Source organism: Lissotriton vulgaris, chromosome 8 (genome assembly GCF_964263255.1).
Source record: "Lissotriton vulgaris chromosome 8, aLisVul1.2, whole genome shotgun sequence".
In the NCBI taxonomy this organism is placed as follows: Eukaryota; Metazoa; Chordata; class Amphibia; order Caudata; family Salamandridae; genus Lissotriton; species Lissotriton vulgaris.
The window spans coordinates 669,472,026-669,491,846 of NC_141696.1; the positions used below are offsets into that span (position 1 = coordinate 669,472,026).

Sequence of the window (19,821 nt, forward strand, 5' to 3'; positions counted from 1 at the left end):
TGCTGGTGAGGAAAGTGGGCTATTCTACACTAAATACTTTAAACGCTGAAGAAAACCTTGTACATACCTATGCTATTTTCTGTCCAGTTCATGCCTCCCTGAGAAGGAAGTGGATTAAACCAAGGTACTGTAATATGGAGACTAGGAAATGTTTAGAAGCATTAAGAATTTTATATCAGACACATCGCAACTAATAGTCTTTTGTCTTAGCAGATATCTTTTTGCTGTAAATCTGGTATGCACAGAAACAGGTTTGAAGTTCTAATGTGGAGACTTTATGTGACTTATTTTATTCTGACACGTTATATCTTTTTACTCATGTTATGTAATCTTGTTTTACTGAGTATACGACCAAATGTAAACTTGTTGGATTAATATAGAAAATTGTGTTGTATTTTATTGCAAGGGTTACTTCAAAGTCCTGAGTCCGGGGAAAAACAGTAGCTGCCTGAAACTTGCTGGATGTTAGGACTGGGTTTCCCACAATGCACTAAACTATTTATTTTTGAGCGATACCTTGGCGTGCCCGATGGTCAGTGATTCTTTGGTTCCTGGGGTTTATTTTATGAGTGGGCTGCAGAGGACTACTACCTCTAGCCAAGGGAGTTCTGGGGTGGCTTTGCAGAGGGGTTCCTCTTTCCTTTGGAACCTGTCTCTGGTCTGGGACGAGTCACAGTCATGCAGTGCCACTCCACTATTCAACACTGCACTCTACGTAACTACTATATACCACTGCACTCTATCGTGCACCACTCCACTCTGAATCAATCTACTCTACATCACTGCACTCTAAGCCACTGAAATAAAGGCTGCGCCACTGTACTCCATGCCACTAAATTCTACCTCCACTCCACTCCACTCCACTCCGAAACAATCTACTCTACGCCACTGCACTCTACTTCACTCTATGCCATACACTCTATGCTGTGTCACTTTACGCTTCTGCAGTCTACGCTATGCCACTGTACTCTAAACCAATGCACTCCACACCACTGTACTCAAATCCAATGCAGCCTATGCCAACTACTCTGCACCACTGCACTTTGTCACTAAACAACATTCTACTCTATGCCACTGCATGCTATGTCACTCTACACCATTGCAGTGTATGCCACTGCACTACTCCACTATAACCTGCCTCACTCTACGCAACTTCACTCTATGCCACTCTATATCATTGCAATCTACCCTGCATTGCACTACTCTATGCAACTGCATGCCACGTCACTCTACACCATTGCAGTCTATGCCACTGCACTACTCCACTCTAACCTGCCTCAATGTCATTTTACTCCAGTCTGTTCTATGACCAAATATTTTATTCTCTTCACGCCACTCCACTCTGACACTCTAAGCCACTCAGACACTCTATGACACTATGCCACTCCACTTGACGTCACTCAACTCTAAAACACTCTTCTCCACTCTATGCCACTCCACTGTATGACAATCTACTCTGCTCTACGCCACTCTACTCCATTCCATTCTACGCAACACCCTCTACACCACTCCACTCTGCTCTACACTCCACAACACTATGCCGCTTGACAATCTACTCCACTCTACGCCACTTAGCTCTACTGCCCTTCCATGCTATGACACTGTATTCCCTCCACGCCACTCCACAACACCCCACCCTACTCCCCTCTAACGCCACTCAACTCTACTAAATGCCACAACACTACACTCCACTCAACTTTACGCCACGCCACTCCATCCTCCTTTACCCCACTAGCTCTTAGCAATGCTGAAAAGCAATCACTCTGCTGTACAACACTGCTAAAACATTGTCAAAACCAACAGCTCTTGCATATGCATGATCTACTGGCTCTGCCAATGCTGGTTTTATTGTTTACAGCTGCTGCCAAGTTCTGGTTGCAGGGAGTATCAGAGTGCTCGAGGATCAGTAGCTTTACTATCTGCAAATCAACCCTTATTATTTGAAAGTGATTTGTTGCTCAGATCTTACCTTTTGCCAGTGGCAAAGCAGCTGTCTCTTTTAAATGACTTTTTCCATATAGTGAAAAGTAGGAAACTGGACATCAGTTTAATGGCACACGGGAGTGAGTGAAGGAGAGCTTTAGTGGCAGCGGTGTTCAGGCTGGTCAGTGGCGGGAGTGCTGCTGTGGGAAAGCCAACAATAGACAGCTGTGGAATCTCTGGGTGGTCAGTTTGGCACAGAATAGCCAATAGTTTGACGGCAGTGGTCAGGGCTGGCACAGTCACAGCAAGCTTCCGGGAGTGCCAACTGCACATCTCAGCTTACCTGTAAAACGCCCTTCTAAGGGCAAGAAGTGAGTGCTTAGATCTGGATTTATTTAATCATTTTAAGGCGTGCGCTTTATGATGGGAGACGCAAGTGTGATTACTTAAACCTGTCCGGCATCACTCCTTCTGTGCTCTGGGACTTGTATACTTTCTTTTTACAATAAAAAAATTTGGACCTGTACCAACCAATTCAAATCAAAAGCAGGTCCGGGTGAGCCATTCCACTGACATGGGACAATGTAATGTGCTTTATCTAGCCTTCACGTGTACTGAATGTATGAGTATGTTTTTGTGTACAGTGCTTTAAAGCAGACAGCTGGCTTGATCTTAGTCACAAATATGGATCAATTGATGCCCGTATGATTAGTCTAAGATCATACTGTTATAATTTACTTGTAGCTTTCATTTCCCTGGCAGGGACTTCCCTCTTGCTCAGCTACTGTGAGTGGTAGAATGCCTGGTGACATCATGGAATGTTTGTTGCCTGGCTTGTGTGTGGAGTGGCAGTTGATGGCAGGCAGGCTGAGCGACAGGAAGGTCACTCCTGGTGGGGTTTACATTTCCATCTATCTATCTTATCCTGCTGAACTTAACCTGCAACTAAACTCAATAAACGTATTCTATTTTGTATACCTGGCTCAAGGATCTTCCATTTACAAAACATACATTTTCTAGAGTACTGAAAAAAATACATCTTGTTTGCTTCTTGCACCACAACAATTCGGACTCACAAGAAACTAGGACTATGCGTTTAGGATCCCATATTTTGATCATGTGGGGAACCTACGGTTAGGACTGGCATCTCCGTTTCGACAATCCAGAGCACACTCATCTACAGTTTACCCTAGAGCATGACTATTGCTGTAAAAAGAATACATACATTACATTGTAAGAATAATCTCTGCTGGGGCAGTTCCCGTTAGCGACTGTACAGTAGTGGATTGAAGGCATTAGAATATGAAGGATTAAAGATTCTTAAGATTTAATAAACAGAGTATTTGCAAACAGAGAAAGAGTTTTCCTTCTGCCCGATCTGTAGAACACCTAGTTTTGAGGAGGCAGAGGAATCTAATGTAGCAGTGGTTGAGATTGTTGTGGGCTACATTAAGTGATTTTGTTCTCCTCTTTCTGCAGTAAATACTACATACCATATATCCGAAGAAGTGTGGCTGTGTAAAGTGGATAAACACCATCAGCAAATTCAAGGAGTAGGTTAGCTCGATACGTGAACATAAGGTGCAATGAGCATTTTTGTGTTATTCATAAAGAAGCCTTTGATAAAGGTTTTTTTTGCTAGTATTACGAAGTAACAAATGAACATCGATCAGCTCTACTTTACAGCTAGGAATAAAACAAGCACTTGTAAGCAAATAAGTCTGGCTTTAGTGTAGAAATGCACAAGAAACAAGTTAAGTTGAAATACGCAGAGACTTTTCTGCAGTGTCATTGTGTGATCTGCTCTACAACACCGCAAGTCTGGGAAAAAAGCATTGAAAATGCGATAGGTCGCGCCTTTGATGAAGTTAAAGCCATTTGCTTTGCTAATGGTATTGTATAGCAAAGCAAATGGCTTTAACTTAATGAAAAGCAGACCTATTGCATTTTCAATGCTCGTTAATGTTGGAGGCGGGTTAGAGGGAGACAAAGCGCGTGATTGGGAGCGGAGAGAGTGGAGGGGCATGGGGGCACTGGTTTCGGTAGCTTAGGGAGGGGCAGCAAAGGGTCTAATTAGAAGGGTAAGGCAGGGGAACCAGGCGGCGCGGGAGGAAGTTTTTGCAGATAACAATGGAGTGGGTCGGATAGAGTACATTGCCCCACGTGTATGCAATTATTGTCGGCTTGGGGTACTCAAGTGAGGCGATGCAGTAAGTTAGCTTACACTTAACATAGACAAGGCTTATGCCCTCACATTTAATGGCGTGACCCTGAGTGTTACAGGAGACAATCGAGAGCTACAACGACTTTTCTGCTTCAACTGTGTTAACCCCTTCGGTGCTCATGACGGAACATAATTGGGCCAACCGACGCTCATGACAGAACCGTTCCGTCATGAGTCCATAGGTTCTTTAGAACCTTCAGCACCGCAGCGGAATTCGCACAGCACTGAAGGGGTTAATATGTATTGTTTTTTGGCAACACTAATCACTCTAACTTTATGTGATCTGTAATGAGTAAGTAATTTGTAAATATGTAACTCACAATATGAGTAACCATAGTAGCTATACGTACTGTCAACTACTGCCCTGTTACAGTACATTTTTTATGTAATGTTTGTCGCTCTGTTGTAAAACGCCTTGATACCTCGGGTGCAGAGGCTATATAAAAATACATACATAAATAAATAACAAGCAGGGAGTCTGGTGAGGAACTGAAAAAAACACTAAAAAGAGAAAATTACCAAAATCATACAACGCGTCAGGATGTCCAGGGGAACATACGTCATCGAGACACATATAAGCCATGCATCCGTTCCCGGGACCCTTTTAAAGTTTGCCCATCACTTGGGCGTGCCAACCAGGCCCAGACGGACCCTGTTCCGTGTGTGCTGCCTCGTGAAGCCACTAGCTACTAATCGGAAGTGGGCACAAGCAGAGCTGTAGTGCATGCACCCCCACCCCCTCTTAATCCAGTGCAGCTTACAAAGGCACGCCTCAAGGGGGTGCAGCCAGAAAGATAGACCCCCCTCGGAATCTCAGGGCAACCATTCCAGCACACAAAGGCAACCCCTTTTCCAGGATCTGGACTCTCTCTGCGGGTGAGGAGGTGGGGGGGGGGGATGCAGCACCCAACCCTCTGGCCGAGGAAGCTTGCATTTGAAACAATGCAAGTGGTGCTTCGGGGCTGCGCCCCGCCTTTGCTTTCTTTCTCCTTGAACCTGCACTCCGGGCCTCAGGGGAGGAGGGGTGGGAGGAGGGGTGACGGAAGAGGGGGGTCGGAGGGAGACAACAGGTATCTGAAGAGTGAGACGGGGGAATGAAACACTAAGGATGCAGGAGTACACTCATCGCGCGCACAGATGTGCCTTGACTCGCCAGGAAAGCGTCTAGGCCCTTAGGCTGAGAAGCGCGGAGTGTAACAAGGCCCCTCGGAGTGACAGCACCCCCGATGGCCAGAGCCTAGAAGCCCGATTACATGGTGCCAGGAGCACCCAGTCATATAAGGGCACCAGCAGCTACATGTGACATCATACGAGGGTACATTGCCTTAAGATGACGGTGCCAGAGTGCCGCCAAATTCATCATACGAGGGTAGAGGGCCCGCAGATGACGTTACAAGAGGGTAGATGTTAGATGTCAGGCATTCAATGACGTCACCCGAGTGCAATGTGCACAAGTGACCCTCGTGTGGTGGTTTTAAGGTCAAACACAGCTTGCCCAATTATGTCACGTTTGCTTAGAAATCTATCTCGTGAAGTCACATGAGTGAAGAGGCTTGTCCAATGATGTCTTTCGCTCCTGCGCTGAGAGGTCGCTCCACAGCCTGCTTGCAGCCTGACTGCCGAGACCTGGTACAGTAGAGATTGTGCCTTCCACCCTAAAGTTGCTTTTTGTGCCTCTGCCCTGAGCGCTGCTTCGCTGTAATTCCGCTGCTTTCTCAGGCACTTTACACGCGATTACCCCCGGCGCTTTGCTCTGCCCTCCCCCCCGCTGCCATTTTGTTTGTTTTGCTGGTGTCCTCGTCCTCGTGAGCCCGCCCCGCCTCCCAGCTGAGCCGCCCTCGCCCCTCCCCCTCCACTATCCATATATGACAGTTCTTTCCGCGCGCAGCGTTTACGCGCAGCGATCGCGCCCCATTCGCGCCGAAGGTGCGCCAAAGGTAAGCCCGTCTACGCCCGTCCGCGCCTGGACCGCGCCCAGCGCCAGATCCCCTGGCCCTCGCATTGCCCAGCCCTCCCGCATTACCTACGATGCCCCCACCCTCCTAGCCCTTAACCCCGGCCGCTCCCCCAACTGCGTCCAAGCCGCTCTTGGACACACCCATGGACCTTTCTCATGCTACTCCTACAAATTCATCGGCACCGTCAACAACTCCGCTACGATCACCGCACAGACTCCCGATCCCAACAACCTACAATGCATCTTGCTCAACACCCGATCGGTCCACAGGCACGCCATTGACCTATGGAATCTACTAGACACCATCTCTCCGGACGTCGCCTTCCTAACAGAAACATGGATGAACGCCTCTTCCGCCCCAGACATCACCATTGCCATCCCAGAAGACTATAAGATCATACGCAAGGACCGTACCGGCCACACAGGAGGAGGAATCGCTATCGTCCACAAAAAATCCATCCACATCTCAACCAGCTCTGACGTCAATCTCGCCAACTCTGAACACCTTCACTTCCAGATTCACACCGACCCCAAAACCACACTCAGAGGCACCCTCCTTTACAGACCTCCAGGACCCTGCGCACAATTTAGTGAAGACATCACGGATTTCATCACTCCACACGCCCTCCCATCCAAAGATTACATCCTTCTGGGAGACCTCAATTTTCACCTTGAAAAGAACAACGACCATAACTCCACCACCCTTTTGGACAACCTCGCCAACCTCGGACTTAAACAACTGGTCACTTCCCCCACCCACATCGCAGGTCACACACTCGACCCTATCTTCACCTCCAGCAACCATGTCTCCTTCAGACACACTACGGCTCTCCTCTGGACTGACCACAGCTGCGTCCACTTTACCTACAACAAGCCCAAACCCAACAACCACCCCCAACAAACTCTGCAAAGAAACTGGAACAAAATCACCATCGACCAGATCTCCTCATCGCTTCTTCAAAAGCCCCCCGCCCACTCCTCAAACCCCGACCAAGCCGCCACCAACCTCACCCTATGGTTATCCAACAGCGCCGACATCCTAGCACCACTGAAAAAACGACAAATCAAACTTGGCAGCAAGAAAGCCTCCTGGTTCAACGATGATCTTAAGAAATCCAAGAAACTCTGCCGATCCCTGGAGAAGGCCTGGAAAAAAGACCCAACCACCAGCACCAAGGAAGCCTTCAAAAACTCCACTCGCACACACCACCAACTGATCCGAAAAGTGAAGAAAACCGCCTTCAAGGACCGACTAGATAGCAACGCCCACAACAGCAAGGAACTTTTCAACATCGTCAAGGAATTCACCAATCCCTCGGCCAACTCCAACGACATCACCCCCTCTCAAGCCCTCTGCGACTCCCTAGCCTCATTCTTCCACAACAAAATTGCAGACATCCACAACAGCTTTGACAACCAACCCGGAGACCATCCCACCCAACCATCTGCTGGACCTTCACCACCAACGAACACCCTTAATGACTGGAACCCAATCTCCACTGAGGACACTATCCGCCTGATGAACTCCATCCACTCAGGATCCCCCACAGACCCTTGCCCTCACCACATCTTCAACAAAGCAGACTCCATCATAGCACCGCACCTCAGAGACGTCATCAACTGCTCCCTCAACTCCGCCACCTTCCCGGAAAGCTGGAAACACGCAGAACTCAGCGCCCTTCTGAAAAAACCCACAGCGGACCCCACCGAACTCAAAAACTACCGTCCCATCTCGCTCCTTCCATTCCCGGCCAAAGTCATCGAGAAAGCCGTCAACAACCAGCTCGCCGCCTTCCTCGAAGCCAACAACTCCCTCGACTCCTCACAGTCCGGCTTCCGAGCCAAACACAGCACTGAAACCGCCCTCATCGCAGCAACAGATGACATTCGAACCCTACTGGACAATGGAGACACAGTCGCCCTCATCCTCCTCGACCTCTCCGCAGCCTTCGACACAGTCTGCCATAACACCCTTCTACAGCGCCTCAGAAACATCGGAATCCAAGGAAAAGCACTAGAATGGATCACCTCGTTCCTCACCGGAAGAACCCAGAGAGTCCGCCTTCCACCATTCAAGTCAGAAGCCACTGAAGTCATCTGCGGCGTTCCACAAGGATCTTCACTCAGCCCCACCCTTTTCAACGTATACATGAGCCCCCTCGCAACCATCGCACGCCAACACAACCTCAACATCATCTCCTACGCGGATGACACTCAACTGATCCTATCACTCACCAATGACCCACACACCGCCAAAACTAACCTACACGAAGGAATGAAAGAAGTTGCCGAATGGATGAAACATAGCCGTCTGAAACTGAACTCTGATAAAACAGAAGTCCTTATCTTAGGTACCTCCCCCTCTGCATGGGACGATTCTTGGTGGCCAGAAGCCCTTGGAAAAGCACCCATCCTGACAGACCACGCACGGAACCTGGGCGTCATCCTGGATTCCTCACTTTCGATGTACAAACAAGTCAACGCCGTCTCTTCATCCTGCTTCAACATTCTTCGCATGCTCAAAAAACATTTCGTTGGATCCCCACCGAAACTAGGAAAACGGTCACCCACGCCCTGGTCACGAGCCGACTGGAATACGGAAACACCCTCTATGCCGGTACTACCGCTAAACTCCAGAAAAAACTCCAACGAATCCAAAACGCCTCAGCCAGGCTCATATTAGACATCCCGCGTAAAGAACATATCTCTGGTCACCTGAAAAACCTCCACTGGCTACCCGTCAATAAGAGGATCACCTTCCGGCTCCTAACCCACGCACACAAAGCACTCTACGAAACCGGACCAGAATGCCTCAACACACGACTGTCCTTCTACTCCCCCTCCCGCCAGCTACGATCATCCAACCAAGCCCTTGCCACTGTACCCCGCATCAACAAAACCACCATGGGAGGTAGATCCTTCTCCTACCTGGCAGCTAAAATCTGGAACTCCCTTCCCACTCACCTTCGCCTTACTCAGAATCACCTAGCATTCAGAAAGCAACTTAAAACGTGGATATTTGACAAGTAATTCCCCTCCCCTCCTCAAGCGCCTTGAGACCCTCTGGGTATGTAGAGCGCTATATAAATTCTTTGACTTGACTTGACTTGACACACAAGTCATCTATTGTGATGCACTAGCCCTCTGGTGACATTGCACAGAGGTTTAGGAACTGATGAGGTCTGGCCCTAGCAGTCTGATGAGACAGCAGAAGAGTTACATGATGATGTTGAGAAGCTGTCCCCTGTGATGTCACATGGGGCCCTAAGTGGGACCCCTCAGCCAAAGGAGCCAAACAAAGGTCCACTCAAAGTCACTGGCACGTTAGTGGACGTGCCACAATGTACCCAAGCAGGTTTTGATGAGGTACTCAGCGAACTGACACTCAGGGTAGATGCAGGCAGGCACCGGCGGAGTTGAGGGCAGACCGTAGTGTTGGGGCAAGCGTAGGGGCAGTTAGAGGTAACTTTAGAGAACATATGGGGCAGAGATTGGGCCGCACTTGAAACGAGTGCAGCCATGCCCTTTTCCGCTGCCGGCAGGGACATTTATAAACAATGCAGGCCCCGGTGCCGGGCCCTAATATGCGACTCAGACATGTAATGAGGTGTTTCAGGATTCAATTAAGCAGGCACAGGCGCAAGGTTAGCAGCCTGCCCCCTCGCGCTGACCCGTCTCTTCCCGGGAAGGACACCTACTCTGAAGAACACTTTCACCCCGAGAGATAGAGATAGAGAATCACAACTTCCATTTTCCCCGAGCAGCAAAAGCAAATGAACAGCCGGGCTCTGCATGCTAATGACGCCCGGGCCATTTTCAACCTTTTCATCTGCACATTATGTGCTTAACTCTGGAGAAGGTGGGAATCAGGCTGCCTGATGACTCTCCTCCGGGAAAGCGGGTGATTGAAGTCGATGATGAACCGGAGAGGGGGAGGCCTAAATTTGCGCTCTAATGAAATCAAATAAATAAAGACGCAAGGCCGCAAAAGTGAAATAGGCTACTGCCTCGGCCCTGTCCTCCCCGTGACCCCCTGCGCCTCTCTGCTCCGTGCCTCTTCACAGCTGTCGTGGAGACTTTTATTATCGGCTTCTTTAGTAAACAAGCAGATAAGAAAAGTCTTTACGACAGCCGCGAAGCAGGCGAGACAGTCCACCAAAAAGCCAAAGGGAGGCAACGAAAAACCCTCCTTTCCAATGGGAAGCCAGCATTTACCATAAACGCTGACGCTACCCAATGGAAATGAGGGGAGTGGCTCGAGTCCCCTTCTCCAAACTGACTTGTTAACTATAGCTCTCGCAGGCGAGGAGCGGATGCGCGCTCCAACGCCAAGCGAGACCTAAAAAGACAGGACACTGACACAGGAGGCAAGCTGCAGATGAATGAGACACAAATAGTCTGTCCACATTAGTCCATGCTTATGTTAACATTTGATAGCAGATTAAAGCAAACATATTGCCTTTGACAATGTTCGTAATCCAGAGGACATTTATGCCTCACAGCACGTCACACTATTACCCACCCCCCTCCAGCCCGATATGGTTAGTGACATTTCGGATAAAAGACTGAATCTGTAACGTGAAAATAATATAGTTTTTGCTGCAAAAATATCATATGGGGTTTAAGGCAGACCACATTCAAAAGTGACTGTTTAAAATAAATGCAAAGCAAGTAGATTCCCGATTTTAAGCAATAATCTTCAGCAGTGTGATATTTAAACAAACATACTATGATACATGCCTCGGATTTGCTAATGACAAATTTGAGAAGCGAAAATGTTCAGAAGAAAGACTTAACAAGCATTTACAATGCAATGGTTTCGCCTTTGGAAAAGTTAGAGCTATTGGCATTGCTCATGACATTTCTTTTTTTTTTTAACTTATAAATAAATGGCATTGTTATTTACATTGCCAACCTCAATGAAGGTCGAAGTCTCACAATGCCCGTCTCACAAGGCACACAGATACACAGCAGTCACCCACTTCACAAGGCATAACATACACTCAACTTCCGGCATCACAAGATACAAAATGCACTGCAGTACCTTATGCAAAATGCACAAAGTGGGAGGGGGGGCGGGAAAGGCACGGACAGCGGGAGGGGGGCGGGCAGGCACACGGACAGCGGGAGGGGGGCGGGCAGGCACACGGACAGCTCTGGGGGGGGGGGGGTTCGATTATAAGTCGCCACTAAACCCTAAATGGTTTAGGTACTTGCTAAACACCTCCCCAAGTATACAAAATCTAAAAGAAGAAAGAAAAGGGAAATGTCATCCTGCTCATGTTTAGAGAGGGAGCGTGGAATATTTAAAAACAAAATAAAGAGAGAAAAGACATGACTCACAGATACATAAATCAGCATTGTGATTACCATTATTTGGCGCACAATGATTGCGGGCGCTGCAGCAAACCAGCACGAGCAGCACCATACAATGCTCTGGCCGTTCAGTCGCACGCCAACATCCAGTGCACCAGCATGGTCACCCAGATCTCAGTATGCTAAGGTATGTCTTTCTAAGATTGCAAAGAAACACTAAACGCTTCGTTCGCCCACATGGTATCAGCTCTGTCATCGTTGTGGCCGTATGCGGTCTAGTCTGAACCGATGACATAGCGGACTGTGCCACGTAAAACGTCGGAACATGCTCGTGCATCGCAGATCGGTTACATAGTTCTCTGTAGAAGGCGTGTATAGATGGCTTACCTAAAAAGAGCCCTACTGGTGCTCCATGAGCTAAAGGCGCAGGGGCACACATCTTAGTTGGGCTGCAGAAAAGGAGAAATGCAAAGGCTATTATACTACTTGCCCTCTAGCATCGGTGAGATACCTACATTGTCAACTTACTTGATGAATGAAGTCTTGCTGCGCTTCCTTGCGGATTATACTCACATCCCAAATCGGGTGTCGGCTCGCGATAACTGCCCCGTCCTGGCTCCTGCTCGAACGTACGAGTGATCGTTCCCAGGACCAGCTTAAATACCGGTCCGTGTTGTAACTGGAAGGAGGTGCCGTCTTCCGGTAAGCTGACTCATGTGTCAGCTTGCTGCTGCTGCGCGAGTATGTAGTGCTGTCCGCAGAGGGCTGTGAGGGGACTGCGTCTGTATAACTGCCTCACAGGTTCGGGACTGCCGGTGATAGTATTTGTAAAAAAGCGATGTTTGTGCCAAAATGGAGTGTTAAACTCCGGATGTGATTAATAACATTATTTGAAAAAAAGGGGTCTAAATTAGGTCAAGTAAGTAATAATGTTAGATCGAGTGGACACTCTCGGGAAAATGTAAGTTACGATCTGAGTACATTGAGCCCACGGGTGCGTGACAGCGGATGGCCATCATTAAAAAGAGAAGTGCGTGTTAAACAAGCACTCACCTGGGGAACAACGGAGGCCCAGCATGGAGCGGAAGCACACGGACAGGGGGGGGGTGAAAAAAAAAAAATAAACCCCGCCCACAGCCGCAATGACGATGCAGAGGGAAGAAATCGAGGGAATGCCCCCGAATCTGGTCCGGCCTTGACGGACAGATCCGGCTTCCAATGGCTAGCCTCCATTTATGGAGCTAGCCAATGGGAGCTGGGGGACGTTCCTATATCTCATATTGTAATCATTAGATTTCGCCTGCGCGAACTGCTTGCGCAGTAACGCCAGGCGAAACCTAAAAAGGATAAAATACCTTAGTTGGTTAAGAGCGATCCAATTCTGCTGAGTCAACTTTCGCAATGCCTTCTGCTTTGACAACAGGAATGCAACACCTCGACTCAACTGTAATAAACTCTCATAGGAGTCGAGATGTCTTTTTGCTACTTGTGAGTAATGATGACACAAGGACTTTGTATATCTGACACAAGTTATCATACAGTTAAGTCAGACTTCGGCATACGACTGCACAATAACTAAGAAACATAGTTCACAAAACACTACCAAGCCATCTACATATGTACCTTCCAAGCACTGCTTCTTATTGTCCAGCTTTTCATGGGCCTTCGCTCTTCTGAAGAGAGCCTTCACATATCTGGGATTGAGCTCAACAGCCTTTGTGCAGTCTTGTATCACGTCTTCCCATTTTTGCTGCAATTAGTAATTCAAATTATGGTTAGGGGAACAGTTGGTTTTTACAGTGAAGGCCAAGGTACTGGCAGCTAATTTCTGCCATCGTCCAAGCAATAAGTTATGTTAGCGCTCTGCAAAATGTGTTTTGAGCTAGCTTTATTTAAACTATCAATAAACTTTCAATGTAACCACCATGAACATAAAAATATATGCTTAAAGATACTTTACAGTTCCATTGATTACACGTGATTTCATTATGTGTGCACAGAATACATACAGGTAAACATTGTACATGATAAATAGTAAATGAGCAATAAAGATTCCTGGTATACTTTCTTTTTATCTGGTTACATCTGTTGTGCTTCAAAGACAGCTACAAATGTTGGACAATAGCATCTGGCAAATGGCTGTTTTTCTACTAACATGGAGATTTATGTTTACTTTTCCTAACTGCAAAGCCAGATGATTTTATAAAGTGAACTATTTGGCAATCTGGCAGGGATGCAATACGTGTCATTCTGCCAATACAAAATACAATTTTAATAACTGTAAATGAAATGCACAAATGTTTCAGACTATATCAGCGGCCCAGAAAGCACAAAAGAAGCAAAAGTGTTCTAAAGTGTTATGGAGAGAAAGATTTTAATAGGATAACAATAAATCAAGAACTAAGTATTTCCCGAAACACGATTTACACACATAATCGCTTGTGCCCTTTTTAACCAATAAAAGAGAATGTCTAAGCAAATGGCCATTTCAATGGAAAATGTGCCGTCTGTAAATGACAGTGAGCTACCGCACCATGCTTTAGTAATATTTTTGTGACTGTGTTCTCCAAAAAGCAACATGAGCTATATGCTACACCACACCACACCACTGTCCTGCTGAATATATTCGCTACACTTGGGAATTGCGTGTGACGCTTGAAATGTTTCTTATGACTTCAGTGATGTAACATTGATGGCAGCACCTACACTTTGAAAATTGTTCCAGCTCTACTGGTAGATGGGGAATTGAGGTGACATTCCAGGCTATTCCACTGTAAACTAGTCACTCATTTAAGACCCCTCTATTATCAGACATGCATACACCTATTGGGAAAACTTGGTTTGCTCCATTGCAGATACTCCACAACACAACGTGACATGTAGGTTGCCATGGTGTTTACTGTAAGGCACCAATTCATTGACTGCTACCACTGCATGTATAAATAAACAGGAGGACTAACCAAAGGCCCACGGGCAAGGGAAGTCTTTAACATCTAATCTAAAGACTTAAGTCAGACTCACTAAGAGAAGTACAGTGAACTAGGGGAGGTTGTTATTGGATAAACTCACCATCAGAACATGCTGTTTCAGGAAGCAGTTAATAGGGTTATGGCAGACAGACTGAGCGGTATGAAGAAAATGCAGTTTCACAATAGCAAGAAAGCCTCAAGCCAAGTAGCTGCACCAGACTAAAAGAAAGCTGTCACTACAACACACTTGGAAGATGGCAACAGCCAACACAGGCTGCAAGTAAACAATCTAATCATGTAGATTCACCAAAGTTAGGAAGAATAGCATACATTTTCCAATAGCCGCCTTTGGAATTGGGTGAATTGGTGTCACAAACAAATACGCATGCTGCTGGCATACAGGATCAAACACGAAACTCTAGCATAGCATCAGCACCAGTCTTTAATTAATGGCAATGTAAATCTGTGGCAAGAACAGAAAACACTGCTTTTCCACCTACCTTTTGAGGCTACTTTTAACCCCTTCCGTGCTCCCGTCGTGAGTACTAGCTCGCTGGTGCTGCGAACGGCCGACGCGGCCCCGCACACTCCGCAGAACGACCGCACTGCGGCAAAATAACGGCCGCGGTAAACGGGTTAAACATCTTTAAAAACTTCAAATGAGAGCATTTTACCCTCATCTCATCGGGTAATATGAAAGTCTAGTACTGGCAGTGTTTCGAAGTACAATGACACTTGGAAGCCCTACATTCTGGTCACCTGATCAGATAGATCATTAGATAGGTTAGGGTGCGTGGGTTGTTCCAAACAACCATAGAGTTCTCAATGTGAAACAACTACACGCTCTGAGAGCTCCCAAAATTTCAAGGTTCTGACATGTCCGGACCGAGTGGCTCTCGGCAGCCACGAAGCCTGCAGCCCGCAAGCCGCCTCTCCGTTTCTACTGTGCCACCGTCGAACCATCACCTGCTGCCCACACCATTCCCCCTCTCCCCCTGTGACTTCAGCTTGTGCCTGGCATCACGGCTCCAGTTTTACTTGGTGTGGGCTCCGAGCACCACAGCATGCTGCACCCAAGCGGGGGGTGGGGCGGCGGCGCAGAGCCTCGGAATCCTGGTTCTTCAGCAGTGAAGGGAAGGGGCCAGTGTCATCGCGAGGGGGGGGGGGGGGGGGGGGGGGACGAGTTGGGGCGAGTTGAACACCTGGCCCCATCCACAAGGTGCTCTGAAGTAGACCAAGGACTGCAGCACTTTCCATTGGGTGGGTGAGTGAGTGAGTGAGTGAGTGAGTGAGTGAGTGAGTGAGTGAGCAAGCACGATAGCCGCAGCAGGCTGCCGCAAAATGTGGGTCACAGGTGCTGCGGGAAAGGCCCTGTTATACAGTGTGTGGTTTGTAGCTCCCTGGTCCATAACCGCTTGCTCGGGTCTGCTCACTCTGACAACAAATTGCGTCTGTCCCGTGCGTGCTCTTCTGTGGTGTGCTATGCGGAGCGTCAACTAGGCTTGTGGCCTGCCTCAGCCCCACAACTAAGTGTCACCAGGTGCAGATCCAACGCATTGCCATTTCGGGCAACAGACAGCCAACAGATGCCAGCTGACATTGTCCTAACTCGACCGTGTCCACCACGAGCCCGCAGCACTAAGACGGTGAGTGAGTAAACCGGGCGTAACACGAACAGTGGGCATTGTGGGTTCGCAGCTTACCCCTTGCCCCTCCTCCCTCCCCTTCCGTGAAGGGACTCCCACCCTGGTCACGGAGTCCGGCGAGCGCACCTATAGACACTCTCACTCTCTAGCAATCAACCACCGGTCAGCCCCTCCCCTCCTTGCAGTTACGAGTGCATAAGCCGTAGTCGGCTCCTGCTGAGAGGGACCCCGGGTGGCCCGCGGAGGCGGCACAGCTAGGCCCGGGTGCAACCTGTGGCCCATCTGGTGTGTCCCACTCTTCTGCCCACAGGGGGAGTCGCAGGATGGGAGCAATAAGGCTGAGTGGAAGAAGAAGCAGGAGTCAGCAACTGGCTGCACATGGAGGCTGACCCCCACCCTGACCCCCCCACCCCTCCAGCCCAACCCGCTTGTCGTCCCGTTTTCATCCACCTGTCTATCATTCTGCTCATCAACGGACCAACGGACGTATAGGTTTTGGAGGGGTGCTGAGGGGCCGAAGGAGCTGAAGTAGCTGATCAAGTAAAAGGAGAGGCAGGGACAATAGAGGCATGGTGGAGGCACGGTGAGTGAGTGGGTGAGCTAGTGTGGGATAATACTATATATAACCCCCACCTTTTTCCCGACTGCATCTGCACTCTCTCCACTCGATTGCCATATCCCTCTTAAGGATTACGCTAGCGTCTGCTCTTAGGAAAACTTTAAGCCTAAGATATGACCGCAAAATTGCGCTTTGGAAGATTGTTATATACAAGAGCATGTAAAAAAACGAAAGTGAATCCTTTAAGAAACAACTCAACACCAATAAACACTTTGAAAAGTTTCAACGCCATCTCTTTCTTTTTTATTAAAAAAAGAAACAAGCTTAAACACAGCAGGGATATTGGGAGTCCAATCGAGAAGCTCATGGAGAGGTTAAAGTATTCCTGGGAAAATCACCTCAAGTAGATCCTACTAACCTATCTCCCAGAACTGGGGGAACTTGGTCTAGGGATGTGCCAATATCTGAATCCAAGTCAGATGACTCTTTGCTGGCAAATCTAACTATCCACTCACTTGCTAACGGAGTTACGATTCTCAAAGGGGTACCACATCCATCCCCAAAAGACAGAGACACTATGATGCAAGACTTTACTCTCCCAGATCTCAATATTAATATAAATCAGTCTCCAAAGTTATATCGTCCAGGATTAAAAATCCAGTCACTTTGCTTTCCTTCAACTCACAGTATCTCCCTCAGGATCGCCCCATTAAGATGCAGCTGTTCAGTAGTACACACAGGGGAATAAGTATACTAAATTCAAGGGGATCTGCCTCTTCAAATTTGTCCTTGAGTTCTCGTCCTTTAAATAATAACCCAGAGACAAAAATGCGGATGTCGGAGTCCTTAATCTGCCTGGAAAGAGTCTTGTCTTCTATCTTAGCCTTAATGGAGAAATCAGTAAGTAACTCTGATTATATCTTGGATTCTCTTTTGGCCCTGACTCAGCCCATTGTCTCTGAGCAAAGACTTGCTTCTGGTAGGGCCGGATTTCTTTTAATCCTAGTAAGGAGACCTACTCTCCGCTGTCTTTGGAAGATAACTCCAATCAATTCAAATCTACTCAGGCATGCTCCCTTTCCCATGCTAAAGGCCGGGACTTTGGCTTTCAGACTGGTAAGACCTCTTATAGTAGGAACAATAAAAATAAATTGAAAGATAAAGAAAAGTAGATCTATTTGACCCTTCTGCTTTGCAACAGAATTCAGCTTCAGTAAATGTATCTGCGTCCTGCCAGCAAGCTAAGAAGGAACAATCAAGTAAGGTTTTCCACATTTTCCTAAACACAGGTGAAATATTTCCTGAGCATTACATAGTGGAGGAACAAAACGTTGGGTGTTCTCCCACTAAGGAAAAAGATAAAGAACAAAAGTAACAGTGTTTGTAGAAGAAGGGATAAAAGTCGAAGGATAAATTAAAAAAAGGGCAAAACTGCTATGCTTCGACCCTAATCTAATTCTAAACCTATCATTGAACTCTGATTTAAACGTCATTAAGAAAGAAGTTGGTAAAATAGAAATTAACTCCTTGGGACCTCGTTCCCCCGTCTTGAAACCTAGTGTTTCAATTCAATCCCCCCAAGACTTTATTATATTACATCTAAACGCTTCTTCTATTGTTCAGAGTAACTTGAATCATAATGCCTCACTATTTGCCCCCTCTTTAGGTAGCAATGTTATTTAAAATCCTACTGAAAATGTAGCCGAGGTAACTTGCCAAGTCAATCACTCTCCTTTTGTACCTTATACGTAGAGTTTTCTTTTATTTTTGATCATGAACCATATATGAATAGGTCTTTCCTATTGAGTTTTTTGCGGTAATTCCCAGCCTCCAAATGATCCAGAGTAATGATTTCGCTCTAAGTTCAGGTTAAAAATTATAATAATCCTAGAGGCGCAAGAGTAACGTTTGCATCTAAAGTTAACTCCTATTTGATAATGTCAAACAGTGATAAATTACAATGCTGTGGTATTGATGTTCTTGTACCTGAAAAGCTAGCCTCAAAAAAAGCGATCCACAAGCAGCAGGTTAATACTTATCCAGAAATCCCCACAAAGGGCTTGCCTTTACTGGAGAGCAAGATAATTTTGCAGGTCTCCCTTGGTAAAGAGGTAAGGAGGTTTCGCTTCTCACAGAGAAAAAGAACCACAATATACCCTCTTCAGATGAGGAAGAAAATAAATGGAGTTGGGTAGCAGACGCCCTTATCACAAATAGATCTTCAGGCTTAAAATACGGGAATTCTTCTTAGCAAGGGTATTAACTTGGTATTAACTTAATCTCTTGGAACGCAGCCGGCTTAAGCACCAATAAAAATAAACTTATTTTGAAAGAGCAGAACACAGACATATGTCTACAAGAGACTTCTATCACAAAGAACTGGTCCACTGAAGACTATATGGTGCTGAGCCAGCCATGGATCCCTGTAAACAGCGGACATGCTAAAGGAGGTATTGCTTGATTATTCAGACTAGCCTTAGATGGTCATATAAAGAATTCTTTCATGCCTCCAACTTAATTCAGGTGTCAAGCTAGATCTTAAGGACGTCCAAGATCACTCAAATTCTATGCTGATCGTAAATGCATATTTACCTCCCAATGCATATTATTCTGATCTATTAAAGGATCCATTTGCCTTCTTCTCCCCTACTTTGGAAAGTTAAGATTGCAGGTTTCTAATGATAGTTGGAGATTTGAATTCTATGTCAGGACCGGAGGCTCCGATTATGCTTTTCTTTCTACGCTTTCTTCTTTATACAACTCTCACAGCAACCAGAAAAGCAACAACATGTTTTTATCCCAACAACATATGGAAAAAAGAACATTTGAAACGAAAAACTTAAAACAAGCCGGAATATAGACTACAAATCCCATGAGTCCAATGGTGACTGTCCCAACATAAGCCCTTCCATAATGTCAATGCAGGGTAGATAGCTCCTCTATAAAGAGTAACCCTCCTCTTTCTTCGCTGCTTCACAGCCATGTTAAGTGTTTCTTTCCTTATTCTTGGGAAAATAGATTTTTGGTATGTATTTCAGTATTTTTTGTCAGAAGTGGGCATGATTCCAAGCGCTGCTGTGCCCATGTTGATTTAAACTTGTTTTCATTGTTATTTTTCAACACATTCCCTCGCGGCCGCTAGAGCGTTTCTCCACTCCTTACGCAGCCGACTCAATTTGCCGCGGTGCTTCTAAAGCACGCTAAGGGGAGCTTGCGTGTCTCGCTGC

General features: G+C 46.9%; 1 protein-coding gene across 2 annotated transcripts in view; it reads right to left on the reverse strand.

Moving 5' to 3' along the window:
• Positions 1–19,821, reverse strand: part of TOMM70 (translocase of outer mitochondrial membrane 70) — a 227,165-nt gene that overhangs the window by 164,936 nt on the left and 42,408 nt on the right. For both annotated transcript variants that reach the window (XM_086934541.1, XM_086934540.1), the window contains exon 3: positions 13,044–13,170. In XM_086934541.1, the coding sequence (XP_086790667.1) occupies positions 13,044–13,170 (127 nt within the window). The remainder of the gene's footprint in view (positions 1–13,043; positions 13,171–19,821) is intronic.